Consider the following 19,587-nt stretch of genomic DNA (forward strand, 5'->3'; position numbering starts at 1 on the left):
GCCCCAGATCGAGGGAGATTATCAGTGGTCTTGTATGTCTTCCATTTCCTAATAATTGCTCCCACAGTTGATTTCTTCAAACCAAGCTGCTTACCTTTTGCAGATTCAGTCTTCCCAGCCTGGTGCAGGTCTACAATTTTGTTTCTGGTGTCCTTTGACAGCTCTTTGGTCTTGGCCATAGTGGAGTTTGGAGTGTGACTGTTTGAGGTTGTGGACAGGTGTCTTTTATACAGATAACAAGTTCAAACAGGTGCCATAAATACAGGTAACGAGTGGAGGACAGAGGAGCCTCTTAAAGAAGAAGTTACAGGTCTGTGAGAGCCAGAAATCTTGCTTGTTTGTAGGTGACCAAATACTTATTTTCCACCATAATTTGCAAATAAATTCATTAAAAATCCTACAATGTGATTTTCTGGATTTTTTTTCTCCATTTGTCTGTCATAGTTGACCTATGATGAAAATTACAGGCCTCTCTCATCTTTTTAAGTGGGAGAACTTGCACAATTGGTGGCTGACTAAATACTTTTTTCCCTCACTGTAATTGTCGATCAGTGTATTGTAAAGCACATTCAGTAGCCTGTGTGGTAGTTGAAAAAGAGAAATTACATATACAGAGTGTTACAGAATGTGATGTCATTTGTGCTCAGAATATACTGTTCTGGCATATGAGTACCATAACCTGTTCCAGATACTGATGAACTGAAGTGGCAGAATTGGACTGTTCACCTGATAAGAGAGATAACGAAGGGCTGCTGTGTGGATTTAATGTTTTTTGTTCAGTGCTGCCAGTGTGTTAGTAGAAGTAGGCTACAAGCAAGGCTCTAAATGCACATTTTCTTTCGTAGCACTGGTAGCCTGGTCCCAGTGGTCCCAGCGGTCCCTGTCCCCTTAACGGGCTCGAACCAGTGGTCCTCTGATAGCAAACACACGTGACCGCTCTCCTTGACAACGTACAAACCAGTTTGCTAGCTCCATTGGCGATATTTAAAACTAGTGAGATTCTTAACTCTGTTACACTATCATTCCAACTCCTTTTGATACCAACAAGGAATAGAATGTTAGAAAAAACAGACTGGGGTACCCAGGCTATAGCGATGGTGCTCCCAACTTCTAGCACTGGTGCTCCCAATTTACAGCCTAGCACTGGAGCTCCCAGCACCAAACAGTATAGGAGCACCAGAGGGAGATTAGGCCTATCCAAACTTTGAAGCACATCTCCTGGAGTAGCTATTCAGCCCCTTTCCTTTCTTCCAATACCATCTTAAACCATAGCCTATTGGCCATTGGTCACGTTACCAGGTTGTTAGCCAGCTAAGTAACATGACTGGACAAGGTACCAGGTAAACAAATAGTTAGCGGCCCACGAGGAGGCTAGTTTAAAACGGCCCACGCAGTGGAGGCTCCTCAGAGGAGGAAGGGGAGGACCATCCTCCTCAGATAATTTCATAAAAATACAATTCAAACATTTAAAAAGTTATCCTTTTTAGAAAAAACTATACTAAATATATTCACGTCACAAAATAATTTATTAAAACACACTGTTTTGCAATGAAGTAGCCTCGACAGCACTCTGTAGGGTAGCACCATGGTGTAGCCGGAGGACAGCTAGCTTCCGTCCTCCTCTGGGTACATTGACTTCAATACAAAACCTAGGAGGCTCATGGTTCTCACCCCCTTCCATAGACATACACAGTAATTATGACAACTTCCGGAGGACGTCCTCAACCTGTCAGAGCTCTTACAGCATGAACTGACATGTTGTCCACCCAATTAAAGGATCAGAGAAGGAATCTAGTACTGAAAGCATAAGCTACAGCTAGCTAGCACTGCAGTGCATTACATCTGGTGAGTAGTTGACTTAAAGAGAGAGAAAGTTAACAAATTAGTTTTCAAAAATTAAGGAGAAGCAATCCATTATTTGTTTTTTACTTTCAGTTTCACTTACTTAGCTAGGAAATGCAGCTAGCTAGTTTAGCCTACTCAAACACCCTGCTCAAAGAGAGGGATGTTAGCTAGCTGGCTATGACTATCCAACACAATACTGGAACTCTTCCAAGTCAAGGTAAGCTTTTGATTTTACTAATTTATTGCCGCCGGTGTAACTGCTAAACTGCTAAATGACTATACACTAAAGTAACTGCATAATTGTAGCAGGTTTACTAACACCTTAGTTTCATTAACTATGTTGACTATGATGTACTTTAGCTAATATGGTGATAAAGATGTAGGCTGTGTGTAGCAGTTATGATATTTGGTTTGGCTTGGAAAGTTTTTTTTGCCTGGTCACATACAGCTGTTATGCATTGAAGTCCACAAACGAAGGGAAAAGTTGAGAGGTAGAGAGCACATAGATGCGAGAAGGAATACAACGTGGCTGCTATGAATGTGAACTGTGTTTACGCGTGACCAGGGGTGTATTCTGTTGAAAAACGTTTCTTAAACAGAAGCAAACGGAACGAAATGGGGATAAACATACCTGAATGTGTCCAATAGAAACTCTCGTTTGTAACTGTATTTTTTTTTAAAGGGGGTAGATAACCTTTAAAATTGCAGATAGATTGTAGCTTCCATCAATGTAATTGTCTGCGTCACTTCCTATCCCCCATATATGATTTTGCAAATAGATACAGTTGAAGTCGGAAGTTTACATACATTTAGGTCGGCTTCATTAAAACTAGATTTTCAACCACTCCACAAATGTCTTGTTAACAAACTATAGTTTTGGCAAGTCGGTTAGGACATCTACTTTGTGCATGACACAAGTAATTTGTCCAACAATTGTTTACAGACAGATTATTTCACTTATAATTCACTGTATCACAATTCCAGTGGGTCAGAAGTTTACTAAGTTGACTGTGCCTTTAAACAGCTTGGGAAATTCCAGAAAATGATGTCATGGCTTTAGAAGCTTCTGATAGGCTAATTGACATCATTTGAGTCAATTGGAGGTGTACCTGTGGATGTATTTCAAGGCCTACCTTCAAACTCAGTGCCTCTTTACTTGACATCATGGGAAAATCAAAAGAAATCAGCCAAGACCTCAGAAAAAAAATTGTAGACCTCCACAAGTCTGGTTCATCCTTGGGAGCAATTTCCAAACGCCTGAAGGTACCACGTTCATCTGTACAAACAATAGTACGCAAGTATAAACACCATGGGACCACGCAGCCGTCATACCGCTCAGGAAGGAGAGGCGTTCTGTCTCCTAGAGATGAACGTACTTTGGTGCGAAAAGTGCAAATAATTCCCGGAACAACAGCAAAGGACCTTGTGAAGATGCTGGAGGAAACAGGTACAAAAGTATTTATATCCACAGTAAAACAAGTCCTATATCGACATAACCTGAAAGGCCGCTCAGCAAGGAAGAAGCCACTGCTCCAAAACCACCATAAAAAAGCCAGACTACATTTTGCAACTGCACATGGGGACAAAGATTGTACTTTTTGGAGAAATGTCCTCTGGTCTGATGAAACAAAAATATAACTGTTTGCCCATAATGACCATTGTTATGTTTGGAGGAAAGGGGGGGGCTTGCAAGCCGAAGAACACCATCCCAACCGTGAAGCACGGGAGTGGCAGCATCATGCTGTGGGGGTGCTTTGCTGCAGGAGGGACTTGTACACTTCACAAAATAGATGGCATCATGAGTAAGGAAAATGATGTGGATATATTGAAGCAACATCTCAAGACATCAGTCAGGAAGTTAAAGCTTGGTCGCAAATGGTTCTTCCAAATGGACAATGACACCAAGCATACTTCCAAAGTTGTGGCAAAATGGCTTAAGGACAACAAAGTCAAGGTATTGGAGTGGCCATCACAAAGCCCTGACCCCAATCCTATAGGAAATTTGTGGGCAGAACTGAAAAAGCATGTGCGAGCAAGGAGGCCTACAAACCTGACTCCGTTACACCAGCTCTGTCAGGAGGAATGGGCCAAAATTCACCCAACTTATTGTGGGAAGCTTGTGGAAGGCTACCCTAAACGTTTGACCCAAGTTAAACATTTTAAAGGCAATGCTACCAAATACTAATTGAGTGTATGTAAACTTCTGACCCACTGGGAATGTGATGAAAGAAATAAAAGCTGAAAGAAATCATTCTCTCTACTATTACTCTGACATTTCACATTCTTAAAATGAAGTGGTGATCCTAACTGACCTAAGACAGGGAATTTTTCCTAGGATTAAATGTCAGGAATTGTGAAAAACTGAGTTTAAATGTATTTGGCTAAGGTGTATGTAAACTTCAGACTTCAACTGTATACACTACCAGTCAAAAGTTTGGACACACCTACTCATTCCAGGGTTTTTCTTTAATTTTAGTATTTTCTACATTGTAGAATAATAGTGAAGACATCAAAACTATGAAATAACACATATGGAATCATGTAGTAACCAAAAAAGTGTTAAACAAATCAAAATATATTTGAGATTTTTCAAATAGCCACCATTTGCCTTGATGACAACTTTGCACACTCTTGGCATTCTCTCAACCAGCTTTATGAGGTAGTCACCTGGAATGCATTTCAGTTAACAGGTGTGCCTTTTTAAAAGTTAATTTGTAGAATTTCTTTCCTTAATGCGTTTGAGGCAATCAGTTGTGTTGTGACAAGGTAGGGGGGTATACAGAAGATAGCCCTATTTGGTAAAAGACCAAGGCCATATTATGTCAAGAACAGCTTAAATAAGCAAAGAGAAACGACAGTCCATCATTACTTTAAGATATGAAGGTCAGTCAATACGGAACATTTCAAGACCTTTGAAAGTTTCTTCAAGTGCAGTTGCAAAAACCATAAAGTGCTATGAGGAAACTGGCTCTCATGACGACCGCCACAGGAATGGAAGACCCAGAGTTACCTCTGCTGCAGACGATAAGTTTATTAGAGTTACCAGCCTCAGAAATTGCAGCCCAAATAAATGCTTCACAGAGTTCAATTAACAGACACATCTCAACATCAACTGTTCAGAGGGGACTGTGTGAATCAGGCCTTCATGGTCGAATTGCTGCAAAGAAACCACTACTAAAGGACACCAATAAGAAGAAGAGACCTGCTCGAGCCAAGAAACACGAGCAATGGACATTAGACTGGTGGAAATGTGTTATTTGGTCTGGAGTCCAAATGTGAGATTTTTGGTTCTAACCACCGTGTCTTTGTGAGACGCGGTGAGGGTGAACAGATGATCTCCGCATGTTTATTTCCCAACGTAAAGCATGGAGGAGAAGGTGTTATGGTGTGGGGGTGCTTTGCTGGTGACACTGTCTGCGATTTATTTAGAATTCAAGGCACACTTAACCAGCATGGCTACCACAGCATTCTGCAGCGATATCTGCAGTTTGGGCTAAGTGGGACTATCATTTGTTTTTCAACAGGACAATGACCCAACACACCTCCAGGCTGTATAAGGGCTATTTTACCAAGAAGGAGAGTGATGGAGTGCTGCATTAGATGACCTGGCCTCCACAATCCCTCGACCTCAACCAAATTGAGATGGTTTGGGATGAGTCGGACGGCAGAGTGAAGGAAAAGCAGCCAACAAGTGCTCAGCATATGTGGGAACTCCTTCAAGACTGTTGGAAAAGCATTCCAGGTGAAGCTGGTTGAGAGAATGCCAAGAGTGTGCAAAGCTGTCATCAAGGCAAAGAGTGGCTATTTGAAGAATCTCAAATATAAAATATATTTTAATTTGATTAACACTTTTTTTGGTTACTACATGATTCAATTTGTGTTGGCCCATTCCTCCTGACAGAGCTGGTGTAACTGAGTCAGGTTTGTAGGCTCCTTGCTCGCACATGCTTTTTCAGTTCTGCCCACACATTTTCTATAGGACTGAGGTCAGGGCTTTGTGATGGCCACTCCAATACCTTGACTTTGTTGTCCATTTTGCCACAACTTTGGAAGTATGCTTGGGGTCATTGTCCATTTGAAAGACCCATTTGCCACCAAGCTTTAACTTCCTGACTGATGTCTTTGAGATGTTGCTTCAATATATCCACATAATTTTCCTTCCTCATGATTCCATCTATTTTGTGAAGTGCACCAGTCCCTCCTGCAGCAAAGCACCCCCACAGCATGATGCTGCCACCCCCGTGCTTCACGGTTGGGATGGTGTTCTTCGGCTTGCAAGCCTACCCCCTTTTTCCACCAAACATAACAATGGTCATTATGGCCAATCAGTTCTATTTTTGTTTAATCAGACGATGACATTTCTCCAAAAAGTACGATCTTTGCCCCCATGTGCAGTTGCAAACCGTAGTCTGGCTATTTAATTTTCCAAGCTGTTTAAAGGCACGGTCAACTTAGTGTATGTAAACTTCTGACCCACTGGAATTGTGATACAGTTAATTATAAGTGAAATAATCTGTCTGTAAACAATTGTTGGAAAAATTACTTGTGTCATGCACAAAGTATGTGTCCTAACCGACTTGCCAAAACTATAGTTTGTTAAGAAGAAATTTGTGGAGTGGTTGAAAAACAATTTTTAATGACTCCAACCTAAGTGTATGTAAACTTCCGAATTCAACTGTGTGTATGTGTATATATATATATATATATATCCTTTAAAAAATATATATTTTCCTTTTACTTTCTAACCCTACCACCCCTCCCCTAATTGGAGTAAACTAGTGAACAACAACGCTTAGGCCTCTACTTCCAGCTTATACATACTATATACATTTTATGGATACAGTCTATTTTACAGTAGTTCTATTTTGAATGTGTCACTGTCTGTCACCTCAACATTTTCTCTCGACCTGTGTGCACCTACGTTGTAATCTGTAATGCATAGGCTTGGTTATAGCAACCTCATGATGGGTATAGGGAAAATTTCTAGTATCATGTGGTAGCCTAAACCTATCGATGTTACAATGAACTGGATGAATGGAATATGAATGACTGTCATCCAATATACTGTAATAGAAATAAGGCCATGCTCATAAAACATTTTTTCCTCCTTCATCTTAAACTGCATTGACTGCCACTGGGCCCACGACATGGTTTATGAAATTACAAAATTTGACCCGTCAATCCACGATATATATTTTAAAAAATGTAGCTCCAGTAATATGAGTCATAACTTCTGAACAGTTTGCCTAGCCTAGTTATATGACAGAAGTAGCAAAGTACCTCAAGTCCACAAAGATTTCATCCACAGAGTTGAGCGCAGGCTAGAGTTTGAGATGAACCTCAGACACCTTTGAGTCGCTATGCAGTCGATACATTTTTGTAATTCTTAAACCCTTATCGTGTACCTATGTTTGTCCTCTGTTGTTGCGTGCATTTCTTTGTTTTCTGAAATCCGAACACTAGTCTGCGCTCAACTCCGTGGATGAAATCATTGTGGATTTGAGGTACTTGCCTATGACGGAAGTTGAGTCAGACTTGGCCGTTCTCATGGTTCTCACATGTGAGTTCTCACAGGTGAAGCGCAAAAGGAAGTGAATGCTGCTGCTACCCCGCTCTCCAACCAAGGTGCATGAATTGAGGAGAAAACTAGAGTGAAGTGAAAATTCAGCAACTCTTGGAGGACAGTGGAAGTTGATAAAAGTATTTATTTATTGTTCTTAGTAAAATAACGCATTATGGCCCTTACGGGCTTTCCAGACAGGAAGCGGCGGCGGCGTTTCCCATACATTTTCAATGGAGCTAGCTAGGCGGGGGGCGGAATTCTATCCAGGATATATTTTGGAGAACTCCGCTCCGCCCCATCGTCTTCTTCTTCTTTGGTATATTGGCAATCGCACAATTTAATGTGCATTCTGCCACCTACTGTGCGGGATGGAAACAGGATTCCCCAAAATGGAACAAAATAACAAAACAACTACCAAACTAACAAAAAATAAATAAACTAAATCAAACAACTTCTCTGTTAATAAAAATATATCAGATCCCTACACAGGCTCAAGGGGAACCTGGGAGGGCAGGTCTTCCGGCGCCAGTACCCCTTGCAAGTCTTCACATGTAAATCCCTTAAGTCCCAAAAACGTTCCTGCCGCAGCCATATTAATGTCCAGTTTCTTAGAGACTTGTGCCGTACAGTTTATAACTGTGGCAATGATCACCACAAAATCCACGTTTTTAACATACAGGGTATCTATTATTATATTTTTGTTTGTACTTTTCACCCCCTTTTTCTCCCCAATTTCGTGATATCCAATTGGTAGTTACAGTCTTGGCCCATCGCTGCAACTCCTGTACGGACTCGGGAGAGGTGAAGGTCGAGAGCCATGCGTCCTCCGAAACACGAACCCGCACTGCTTCTTGACACACTGCTCGCTTAACCCGGAAGCCAGCCACACTGATGTGTCGGAGGAAACACTGTACAGCTGGCGACCGAAGTCAGCGTGCATGCGCCCGGCCCGCCACAAGGAGTTGCTAGAGCGCGATGGGACAAGGACATCCCGGCCGGCCAAACCCTCCCCTAACCCGGACGACGCTGGGCCAATTGTGCGCCGCCTCGTGGGTCTCCCGGTCACGGCATGCTGCGACACAGCCTGGGATCGAACCCGGGTCTGTAGTGAAGCCTCTAGCACTGCGATTCAGTGCCTTAGACTGCTGCGCACTCGCGAGGCCTCACACATCTTTTGACTGTCAGCAAACATTTACTACAGGCTGTGGTGCATCCACTACCATATCTTCACTAGCATCACTTGTTTTCTAAATTATTTTAATCGCCTCCGCATAGGAGATTTTATTGACCGCTCTAACTTTTGCCACCTCAATCTCCTTCACCCTTACAGGGCACTCCAGGAACTCGGGATCATGATCCCCACCACAATTGCAACACCGTTGTTCTTCAATATACTCTGTCCGTCTGCACACACTTGAAACATGGCCAAATCCTTTACAATTCTTACACTGCAATGGATTGGAGATGAAAGCTCTTACAGCGTATCTTACATAACCAAGCTTCACATGCGTAGGTATTTGCTCTTTATCAAAAAACAACAGGACTGACAGTCTTATTTTTCTCCATTCACCCAGCGGGTCAGACGCCGGGCACCAACGATACCAGGAATTATCTTCAGGGTTTCAACCTGAACATCCGTCGTCACCCCTGAGATGACTCCTTTGACTGGTGCTCTACTCTGAAGTTCAAAACACAAAACTTCTGTTAATTAATCAAAATAAGACCACTCCTGGTCACTCTGACAGACTCCACTTTTCCTAGCGCATACTTCACAATTTGACACCTCAAACAGGTCTCCCACATATGCATCCTTACTCAACAAATGCATCCCAACAAGAAGCGAATCCTCCACTCCAATTTTAGACAATTTCCTTTTTGTTCCAGTTTTCGATACTACTGTTTTCCATTCAGAACATTTGTCTTCACCAACTTTGCTTGATGCGCTGCTTGATTGAAACTCATCATCCACTTCCGCCATCTTTCCCCGGCTTGTCGCTCGCTCCGCCCCATCGCTTCCTGTCTGGAAAGCCCTTATAGGGTTTTACGGAATGAAACAATTTGGGAAGCTTTTATATATTTCAAAATTGTCTCCTATGGGTTCACGGACCAATCAGAATGGGAATACAACAAAACGTGAATGGTAAATGAGTTGCAAAAATGTGACAAATAGGAGGCGATTTGGAAATTATTAAATACATTACATTTTTTATTTTTACATCTGCAATTTACCAAAGAGGGTTCTTAAAGAGCAACTGCCCCTAAAACCAACTTCTATTTTAGAAAACAGCCTATGTGGCATCTATATGTGTCAGAAACATTTATTCTACTGTCAAAATTTACTACAAAGTGTAAATAGGATAATTAGTCATAAAGTAAATCTCGTCTAAAACAAGGTTTTGTGAGACTTGTGGTCATGACTGCATCACAATGTAAATGAAGGTTGGATTTGTTTCAGTCCTGCCCACAGCTGGCAGCACACAAGTAATAATCAATTCGGAGTGCAGCTGCATGTGACCCAATAGTAATGCCTGTGGTCAATCTGGGTTAACTTTAGATATCCCTATGGGGCTAGTTGGGGACCATCGGTAAATTAAACAATGTACATGGGACAATATGTTAAAATTCCAATGGCTCCAAATTTCAATGACTTAAACCTCAAACCAACTATACATTTTAGAAATTAATTTACAAATATTGAAAGCATTTAATGAGAATTTAAAAGGTTTGCAACATTAAAGTAGTCTCATGTACATTATGTAATTTATTTACACTCCCTAACTAGCCCCAGAGATAGGGTATCCAAAGTCAAACCAACATTGCCAAGGTCGCACACCAGCCGGCTGAAGTTATAGTAATTGGCTAAATTATTTGGCTAACTCTTCCCACCTGCGAACGAGACACCCACGTCAAACCATACCTGAAACTAACTCACGTTTGAATTCAGTCATGGCCAAAATAAAAACCAAATCAGGAATTGCAGGCGCCCTGTAAAGAAGCCGTTTCATCAACGTCCACTGTCCTCCAAGAGTTGTTGAATTTCCTGTTCACTCTCTCAATTTATCAACTCATCTCTCCGGCCAAATATTATACAAATGTAACAACAACAGGAGCGCGTCGGCCACAAAACAACTGTGCTTGTTTGCAACACCACAAATATAATTTTCCCATTCAATGTATTATGTGGATAAATATTTTTCTAAGCACACTGATCAAAATCAATATTCCAGGTCATACAGCAAAGTATTTTGGAGCATATGCGACCAAGAAGGTCGCCATTATAACCCAGAGTACAACACTATTGATACCATTACCTTTCCTTTGCTGAAAAGCTAAAACTGTTTTTCACAGTACTAGCCTATAGGCTGTAAACACAAGGTGATGATTAGGTTTGACTGATTCTCACTCAAAAGTAGCAATGTTTCAAAGTTTGACCGCTATCCCCTTTAATGTAACTTCAGGGTTATCACAAATAGTTCAAAGGACAAATAGATTAACAGGTTGTTGAGACATGTAGTTGATTATAGTTGTCAACCGATGTCACTAGTTTGCGTTGCCTTGCCTTATGTAAGGAAGCATGTGGCTGCCGGGCTGCCCCCCACGATGAAATCGAGAGGGGTCTGTTCGTTTGTACGTTAGCCACATACGATATCTCAGACAGCACTGGCCCGATTTTAACGAAACGTGGGTGCGTCTTGCCATAGAGACCCGGCAAAATTACACTGATTGGCCAGATGGTGACCTATAAGTTCCGCCATGGTGGATTTTCCGCCATTTTGAATTTCTTGAAAAAACACTTAAAATGCTACTCTTCTGACACTGAATGACCGATCTGCATGAACTTTGATGTTATCTATGGACAAAGGTCTCTCAACGCAATATTTTCCAGACTAGTACCTAATAAACAGTTGCGTGGTGTGGCACATAAATGCATATCAATCAGTCAAGGATATTCGTATTGTAACTCAATTTGGTACACATTGTAAACACTGTCAAGACTCAACATATGCGAGAACATTCATATCAACCACACGATGGCGCTATAATGGGCACATGTTTATTTGTTTATCTGTTTGACTGGGCCGATTTTGACGAAAGGTGGTTGAATGATGTCTTGCCATAGAGATCCGTCATTTACAAAATTACACTGATTTGTCCAAAGGGGGCGCTGCATCATTCTTGGGGATGACATCGTTACTTTTGCATTGTTTGCTGTTGTATTTGTGCTGTTGCCAGTGTCGTTTGTCTGTTGTCCATTTTGTTTTACATTAATCCCAGCCCCGTCCCCACATGAGGCCTCTTGCAGTCATTGTAAATAAGAATGTGTTCTTAATTGGCGCTTGCCTGGTTAAATAAAAAAGGCCTACGGATCTAACGTTGGCCTAATGTTTGCCCACAGGGTGGCAGTACAGGTTCAGCAGCAGCCAACAGCTGCAGGAGGAGCTGTGTAAGCGTTCTAATGACAGTCCAAGGGCATTATTAGTCATTCCAACCCTGTTGGAGCAGACGGTGCAAATTGCTCCAAAGGTCACCGCCCATTCTAGGGAACGAGATGTGTCAGGGGGGTTATTGCTGCTAAGCAGAACCCTGAACAAAAGTGTATATTAATGTACCCCCCTTTACATGTCAGAGGTCCAAGAGGGAAATTTGAATTATTATTCTAATACATTATGTTTTACCTCCCCAGCTCTGCTCCGGTGGGGGTTGGCTATGATTTGTTTAGAGGCCTCTCACAACAGCGAGGCAGTTAAAGCCTTAATTGCGCTCGTATCTTACCCTGGCATGTCATCTTGTGCCGACAGGCTATGCCAATGAGGTGGGGGAGGCCTTCCGTGCCCTGGTGCCAGTGAGCGCTGTATGGGCCACATATGCGGTTGCCACCGTGTATGTTTCCGCTGATGCTGTGGACAAGGGGAAGAAGGCTGCTGTGGTAAGGAAGGAGGACATTTTGTGAAAGCAAAGCTCTATGGTCTCATGGGGCGGCAGGTAGCCTAGCAGTTAAGAGTGTTTGGCCAGTAACCGAAAGGTTGCTGGTTCGAATCCCAGAGCCGGCAAGGTGGGAAAATCTGCCGTTCTGCCCTTGAGCAAGGCAGTTAACCTCCAAGATGATGTCGATTAAGGCAGATCCCTGCATCTCTCTGATTCCGAGGGGTTGGATTAAATGCGGAATACACATTTCGGTTGAATGCATTCGGTTGTGCAACTGACTAGGTATCCCCTTTCCCTTCCCCATGTCTTCATTTATATTAACATGAAGTACCATTCTTTTAAGGGGTCATGGAATGTATTAAATCTTTTCAGTTATTGCCCTGTGAAGCATTTATATTATCAACTTGAGATTCCAAACATGAAGAAAACACTATCTGAATACTGCCAAATGACATCGCCTTTTTCAACACATGCCAAAGGAAAATGGAATGTTTCCAGAAAATCCATAGAGCATGTTTCATTGAACAAAACTCAACTCCCACACTGGAACATAGTGGTCTGAAGCATACAATGTCATACTCCTGTCTTTGTGTCTATCCCTGTTCTGTAGGAGCATGGTGACAACCCAGGGAAGACAACCAAGGTGGCTGTAGCGGTGGTGGACACGTTTGTATGGCAGGCCTTGGCCTCTGTGGCTATCCCAGGCTTCACCATCAACCGTGTGTGTGCCGCCTCTCTCTACCTCCTAGGAAGAACCACGCGCCTGCCCCTCTCTGTACGCAAGTGGACCACCACGGCCATCGGCCTCTCCACCATCCCCTTCATCATCCACCCCATCGACAGGTCAGTGTGTGTGTGTTGGTGGGGGGGAGGGGTTGTGTGTGTGTGTGTGTGTCTGTGTGTGTGTGTGTGTGTGTGTACATATATGCCAGATATACACTGAGTGTACAAAACATTATGAATCCAGGTGAAATTTACATGGACTGTGTGTGTTTGCCATTCAGAGGGTAAATGGGTAAGACAAAATATTTAAGTGCCTTTAACGGGGTATGGTAGTAGGTGCCAGGTGCACCGGTTTGTGTCAAGAACTGCAACGCTGCTGGGTTTTTCACACTCAAGTTTCCCGTGTGTATCAAGAATGGTCCACCACCCAAAGGACATCACACAACTGTGGGAAGCATTGGAGACAACATGGGCCAGCATCTCTGTGGAACGCTTTTGACACCTTGTAGAGTCCATGCCCCAACTCAATATTAGGAAGGTGTTCTTAATGTTTTGTACACTCCGTGTATGCGTCAGGGGACAGTGAAGGACTGTGTATGTTCGAGAGAGAGCATGATAAACGTGTGTGAGAAAGAAAGGAGATAGAGCGAGAGAAACTCTGCGTGTGAGAGGGAGAAAGAAATAAGAGTAGAGTGTGTACTTAGGCACGTTTGCAAATCAATGTTTATGGCCCAAGTGTGCCAAGGTATTAGTTTGCAGTTAAACATCTCAGCCTGCCTGTGTTTGTGTCCACCAGCCCATTGAGAGGAAAAATTCCCACATTATCTTAGTAAACAACAATACCTTTTTTAAATGTATGCATCAATTTACAGTGCCTTGCAAAAGTATTCATCCCCCTTGGCGTTTTTCCTATGTTGTTGCATTACAACCTGTAATTTAAATGGATTTTTATTTGGATTTCATGTCATGTACATACACAAAATAGTCCAAATTCGTGAAGTGAAATGAAAAAAATAACTTGTTTCAAGAAATTATAGAAAATAAATAATGGAAAAGTGGTGCTTGCATATGTATTCACCCCCTTTGCTATGAAGCCCCTAAATAAGATCTGGTGCAACCAATTACCTTCAGAAGTCACATAATTAGTTAAATAAAGTCCACCTATGTGCAATCTAAGTGTCACATGATCTGTCACATGATCTCAGTATATACAGTGGGGGAAAAAAGTATTTAGTCAGCCACCAATTGTGCAAGTTCTCCCACTTAAAAAGATGAGAGAGGCCTGTAATTTTCATCATAGGTACACGTCAACTATGACAGACAAAATGAGAAAAAAAAATCCAGAAAATCACATTGTAGGATTTTTAATGAATTTATTTGCAAATTATGGTGGAAAATAAGTATTTGGTCAATAACAAAATGTTCTCAATACTTTGTTATATACCCTTTGTTGGCAATGACACAGGTCAAACGTTTTCTGTAAGTCTTCACAAGGTTTTCGCACACTGTTGCTGTTATTTTGGCCCATTCCTCCATGCAGATCTCCTCTAGAGCAGTGATGTTATGGGGCTGTCACTGGGCAACACGGACTTTCAACTCCCTCCAAAGATTTTCTATGGGGTTGAGATCTGGAGACTGGCTAGGCCACTCCAGGACCTTGAAATGCTTCTTACGAAGCCACTCCTTCGTTGCCCGGGCGGTGTGTTTGGGATCATTGTCATGCTGAAAGACCCAGCCACGTTTCATCTTCAATGCCCTTGCTGATGGAAGGAGGTTTTCACTCAAAATCTCACATAACATGGCCCCATTCATTCTTTCCTTTACACGGATCAGTCGTCCTGGTCCCTTTGCAGAAAAACAGCCCCAAAGCATGATGTTTCCACCCCCATGCTTCACAGTAGGTATGGTGTTCTTTGGATGCAACTCAGCATTCTTTGTCTTCCAAACACGACGAGTTTAGTTTTTACCAAAAAGTTCTATTTTGGTTTCATCTGACCATATGACATTCTCCCAATCCTCTTCTGGATCATCCAAATGCACTCTAGCAAACTTCAGACGGGCCTGGACATGTACTGGCTTAAGCAGGGGGACACATCTGGCACTGCAGGATTTGAGTCCCTGGCGGCGTAGTGTGTTACTGATGGTAGGCTTTGTTACTTTGGTCCCAGCTCTCTGCAGATCATTCACTAGGTCCCCCCGTGTGGTTCTGGGATTTTTGCTCACCGTTCTTGTGATCATTTTGACCCCACGGGGTGAGATCTTGCGTGGAGCCCCAGATCGAGGGAGATTATCAGTGGTCTTGTATGTCTTCCATTTCCTAATAATTGCTCCCACAGTTGATTTCTTCAAACCAAGCTGCTTACCTATTGCAGATTCAGTCTTCCCAGCCTGGTGCAGGTCTACAATTTTGTTTATGGTGTCCTTTGACAGCTCTTTGGTCTTGGCCATAGTGGAGTTTGGAGTGTGACTGTTTGAGGTTGTGGACAGGTGTCTTTTATACTGATAACAAGTTCAAACAGGTGCCATTAATACAGGTAACGAGTGGAGGACAGAGGAGCCTCTTAAAGAAGAAGTTACAGGTCTGTGAGAGCCAGAAATCTTGCTTGTTTGTAGGTGACCAAATACTTATTTTCCACCATAATTTGCAAATAAATTCATTAAAAATCCTACAATGTGATTTTCTGGATTTTTTTTCTCTCAATTTGTATGTCATAGTTGATGTGTACCTATGATGAAAATTACAGGCCTCTCTCATATTTTTAAGTGGGAGAACTTGCACAATTGGGGGCTGACTAAATACTTTTTTCCCCCACTGTATACACCTGTTTTGAAAGGCCACAGAGCCTGCAACACCACTAAGCAAGGGGCACCACCTAGCAAGTGGCACCATGAAGACCAAGGAGCTCTCCAAACAGGTCAGGGACAAAGTTGTGGAGAAGTACAGATCAGGGTTGGGTTATAGAAAATACCAGAAACTTTGAACATCCCATGGAGCACCATTTAAATCCATTATTAAAAATGGAAAGATATGGCACCACAACAAACCTGCCAAGAGAGCGCCGCCCACCAAATCTCACGGACCAGGCAAGGAGGGCATTAATCAGAGAGGCAACAAAGAGGCCAAAGATAACCCTGAAGGAGCTGCAAAGCTCCACAGCAGAGATTGGAGTATCTGTCCATAGGACCACTTTAAGCCGTACACTCCACAGAGCTGGGCTTTACGGAAGAGTGGCCAGAAAAAAAGCCATTGCTTAAAGAAATAAATAAGCAAACACATTTAGTGTTCACCAAAAGGCATGTGGGAGACTCCCCAAACATATGGAAGAAGGTACTCTGGTCAGATGAGACTAAAATTGAGCTTTTTGGCCATCAAGGAAAACGCTATGTCTGGCGCAAACCCAACACCTCTCATCACCCCAAGAACACCATCCCCACAGTGATGCATGGTGGTTGCAGCATCATGCTGTGGGGATGTTTTTCATCGGCAGGGACTGGGAAACTGGTCAGAATTGAAGGAATGATGGATGGTGCTAAATACAGGGAAATTCTTGAAGGAAACCTGTTTCAGTCTTCCAGAGATTTGAGACTGGGACGGAGGTTCACTTTCCAGCAGGACAATGACCCTAAGCATACTGCTAAAGCAACACTCGAGTGGTTTAAGGGGAAACATTTAAATGTCTTGGAATGGCCTAGTCAAAGCCCAGACCTCAATCCAACTGAGAATCTGTGGTATGACTTAAAGATTGCTGTACACCAGCGGAACCCATCCAACTTGAAGGAGCTGGAGCAGTTTTGCCTTGAAGAATGGGCAAAAATCCCAGTGGCTAGATGTGCCAAGCTTTTAGAGACATATCCCAAGAGACTTGCAGCTGTAATTGCTGCGAAAGGTGGCTCTACAAAGTATTGACTGTGAGGGGGTGAATAGTTATGCACGCTCAAGTTTTCAGTTTTTTTGTCTTATTTCTTGTTTGTTTCACAAGAAAAAATATTTTGCATCTTCAAAGTGGTAGGCATGTTGTGTAAATCAAATGATACAAACCCCCCCAAAATCAATTTTAATTCCAGGTTGTAAGGCAACAAAATAGGAAAAATGCCAAGGGGGGTGAATACTTTCGTAAACCACTGTAAGTGTCATATTAGGAGTCGCACACCTTTGCTTTTGGAAGAGAAGCAATGGCCATACTGTCATAGATTTTTTATTTGCTTGGTAGCCTACTTTATGTAGTTTTAGATGTGTAGCCACCATTCTTATTTATCTCAATCCATGAGGTGTCATTGAAGAGGTATATTCAGGGTGCAGTTTGTAGGGGGATGGGAGGGACTCCCCCTCTCTGCTTCTGCCATACCTGTGGACTTCTCCACCTCTGGTATGCATTACATTTATTTACAAATTACTGATCATTGGCTTCATAAAAAAAATGCTGTTTTGTTTTATCACATGAATGCAATTTGATCAGTCGGGAAACCTGCAATTTGGACAGCCCACAGCTTTTCTCAAACAGCTGATTGTTGCGTTGCACGGCTCTCACAAACAGCAGTTCAAATAGGACAACATGCGATTGTGGGAAAAACACTGTTTTGAAAGCAAAATGTCTCTGCTGAAAAGCGGAGAAATTCCAACTCCCTGTTTTGACTCCACTGTTTTACAACCGGAGTATCTTGCATGGCTTTGAGATATAGCCTACACAGTACTTTTTGCATTACATATATCATAAAGCCTTACTTTGATGGCCTAATTTTACCCTAACACAGTGTTGTAATGAAATTCCTGGGTTACAGGCCACATCAGGTCTGCAAGTCACATTATGCTGGCTTGCAAAGTGATGTGTAATTCTTATTGGAATCCAGCCAGAGTTAGGATATCCAACAGTTGGAATTTCTATTCACCTGCATTCAGAATGACAGGGTTAGGAAACTTGATTAAAAAAAACTACCTAAACCATTTAAACTAGAACAACCATTTCAGTAACGGGTGCAATAAATCAATTTAACTGATTGGATTAGTTAGAAAAATGTATGTTATTTGTCTTTGTGTAGCATCAGATTAATCAATCAATCAATGTACATGCAAAAACCCAGATATTAAAAACAATCCCAAAAAAATCTACCTGCAGTGGAGCATGCTGGGAGATATGATAATGAGGGATGTCGTTTTGATGGGACTGTTTTACTCTACACCAAAACTGGGGGTTATTTTACACCACTGAGTGTTAATTTCACTCTTACAGAGTGAATTTAACGCCTTAATCATAACTAGAAATGTTACACTGAAAAATCAACACTGGCCTATTTGCTGTGTACGCACCCACGGAGTGCGGCCATTCGCAGTGAGTGCATAGTTAAATTCATATCTATCGGCCTATATGCACTTGGTAATGGCTGTAGGGAGCTAGGACACTTTCTTTAAAAAATTGTAAATAGTAATGTTCTTCACGGTGTCTGAGGTGAGGTCTCATCCTTGCTATCTTCAAACCCTAAAGCCCTTCTCTGTCTCTATGCTCCACAGTGGAGTGGACTTCCTGCTGGACTCCAGCCTGCGTAAGTTCTACCGTCACTCTGCAGGAAAGAAGCACGACTAATAAGGACCACATCCACCCTGTAGCCTGGCCTGGACAGGTTAGCTCTACCAGGAAGTTCACCTTCTCACCCAGACAGGACTTCCTCCCAGGCCAGCTGAAACCTCTGCTGATCACTCTACTAACATCATTGTGAAGCTCAAAGCCAACACAGCAGGGTTACTGAACTCCAGTCCTCCAGGGCCACTGTACTGTGTCTGCCAGTTGTCTATGCCCCTCTGTCTTTCAACCCTATTGTCATCTTTTCATTTTTAACTCCAAGTTAGGGGGACTTATGACTCTTCGGCCCGTCAATGACATTGTATCAGGAAGAAAAGAGATCCAACAGACAGTGTTTCCCTCCAGGACTGGAATTGAATACCCCTGGCTGCTACTGGCCTGCAGTGCCCACCTGTTCATGTTCAGACCTCCACTTGGCGTGTATCCAGGTCGCTCTTGCTGTTAGCCATATTCAGGGAATATTCGGGTCAATGTCATCAACCCTGGCATTGAGAGCCTATTTTCACTACAAGTAAACATTTATCTTCGTTTTTCTGTTTATTTCTGCCTCAGAAAGAATGACTGTCACTTTGAATAAAGCTTGACAGAGTATATTGTGATGCACTTTTCAATGTTCAGTCTTGAGATTAACCTCCAGAGCTTTTTTGCCCCTTGTCATTCAATACCGAGTTGAACAGAATAGATGTTAAGATTCTTTAAGTTTTTGTTAGCACTAAAGATTGTTACTTTGGTGACATCTAAGGTATAGAAAGTAAAGTAATAATTGTGGAACATGGCCTATGCAGAAAGCGTATGAAAGGAATATGCATAAAATACTGTAATTATTGCCAAAGCTACCCATCAGTATACTATGCTGTGCTGCACTATGCAACGAAACCAAGTCATCATATACAAAAATGGGAATTGCGATTGGAATGTGTAAATTGTGACATACTGGGAAGTGTTGCCAATTGT

At 42.3% G+C, this 19,587-nt stretch overlaps 1 protein-coding gene across 1 annotated transcript in view; it reads left to right on the top strand.

Annotated features, from left to right (window-relative positions):
- Nucleotides 1–18,636, top strand: part of LOC311100095 (mitochondrial fission process protein 1-like) — a gene marked incomplete at both ends in the record, with an annotated part of 31,562 nt that extends 12,926 nt beyond the window's left edge. The window contains 3 exons of the mRNA XM_084140840.1: nucleotides 12,208–12,335; nucleotides 12,945–13,177; nucleotides 18,564–18,636. Of these exons, the coding sequence (XP_083996966.1) occupies nucleotides 12,208–12,335; nucleotides 12,945–13,177; nucleotides 18,564–18,636 (434 nt within the window). The remainder of the gene's footprint in view (nucleotides 1–12,207; nucleotides 12,336–12,944; nucleotides 13,178–18,563) is intronic.
- Between the last annotated feature and the right edge of the window lie 951 nt (nucleotides 18,637–19,587).

This window comes from Coregonus lavaretus (assembly GCF_964263955.1).
Source record: "Coregonus lavaretus genome assembly, chromosome: 24".
Taxonomy (NCBI): domain Eukaryota; kingdom Metazoa; phylum Chordata; class Actinopteri; order Salmoniformes; family Salmonidae; genus Coregonus; species Coregonus lavaretus.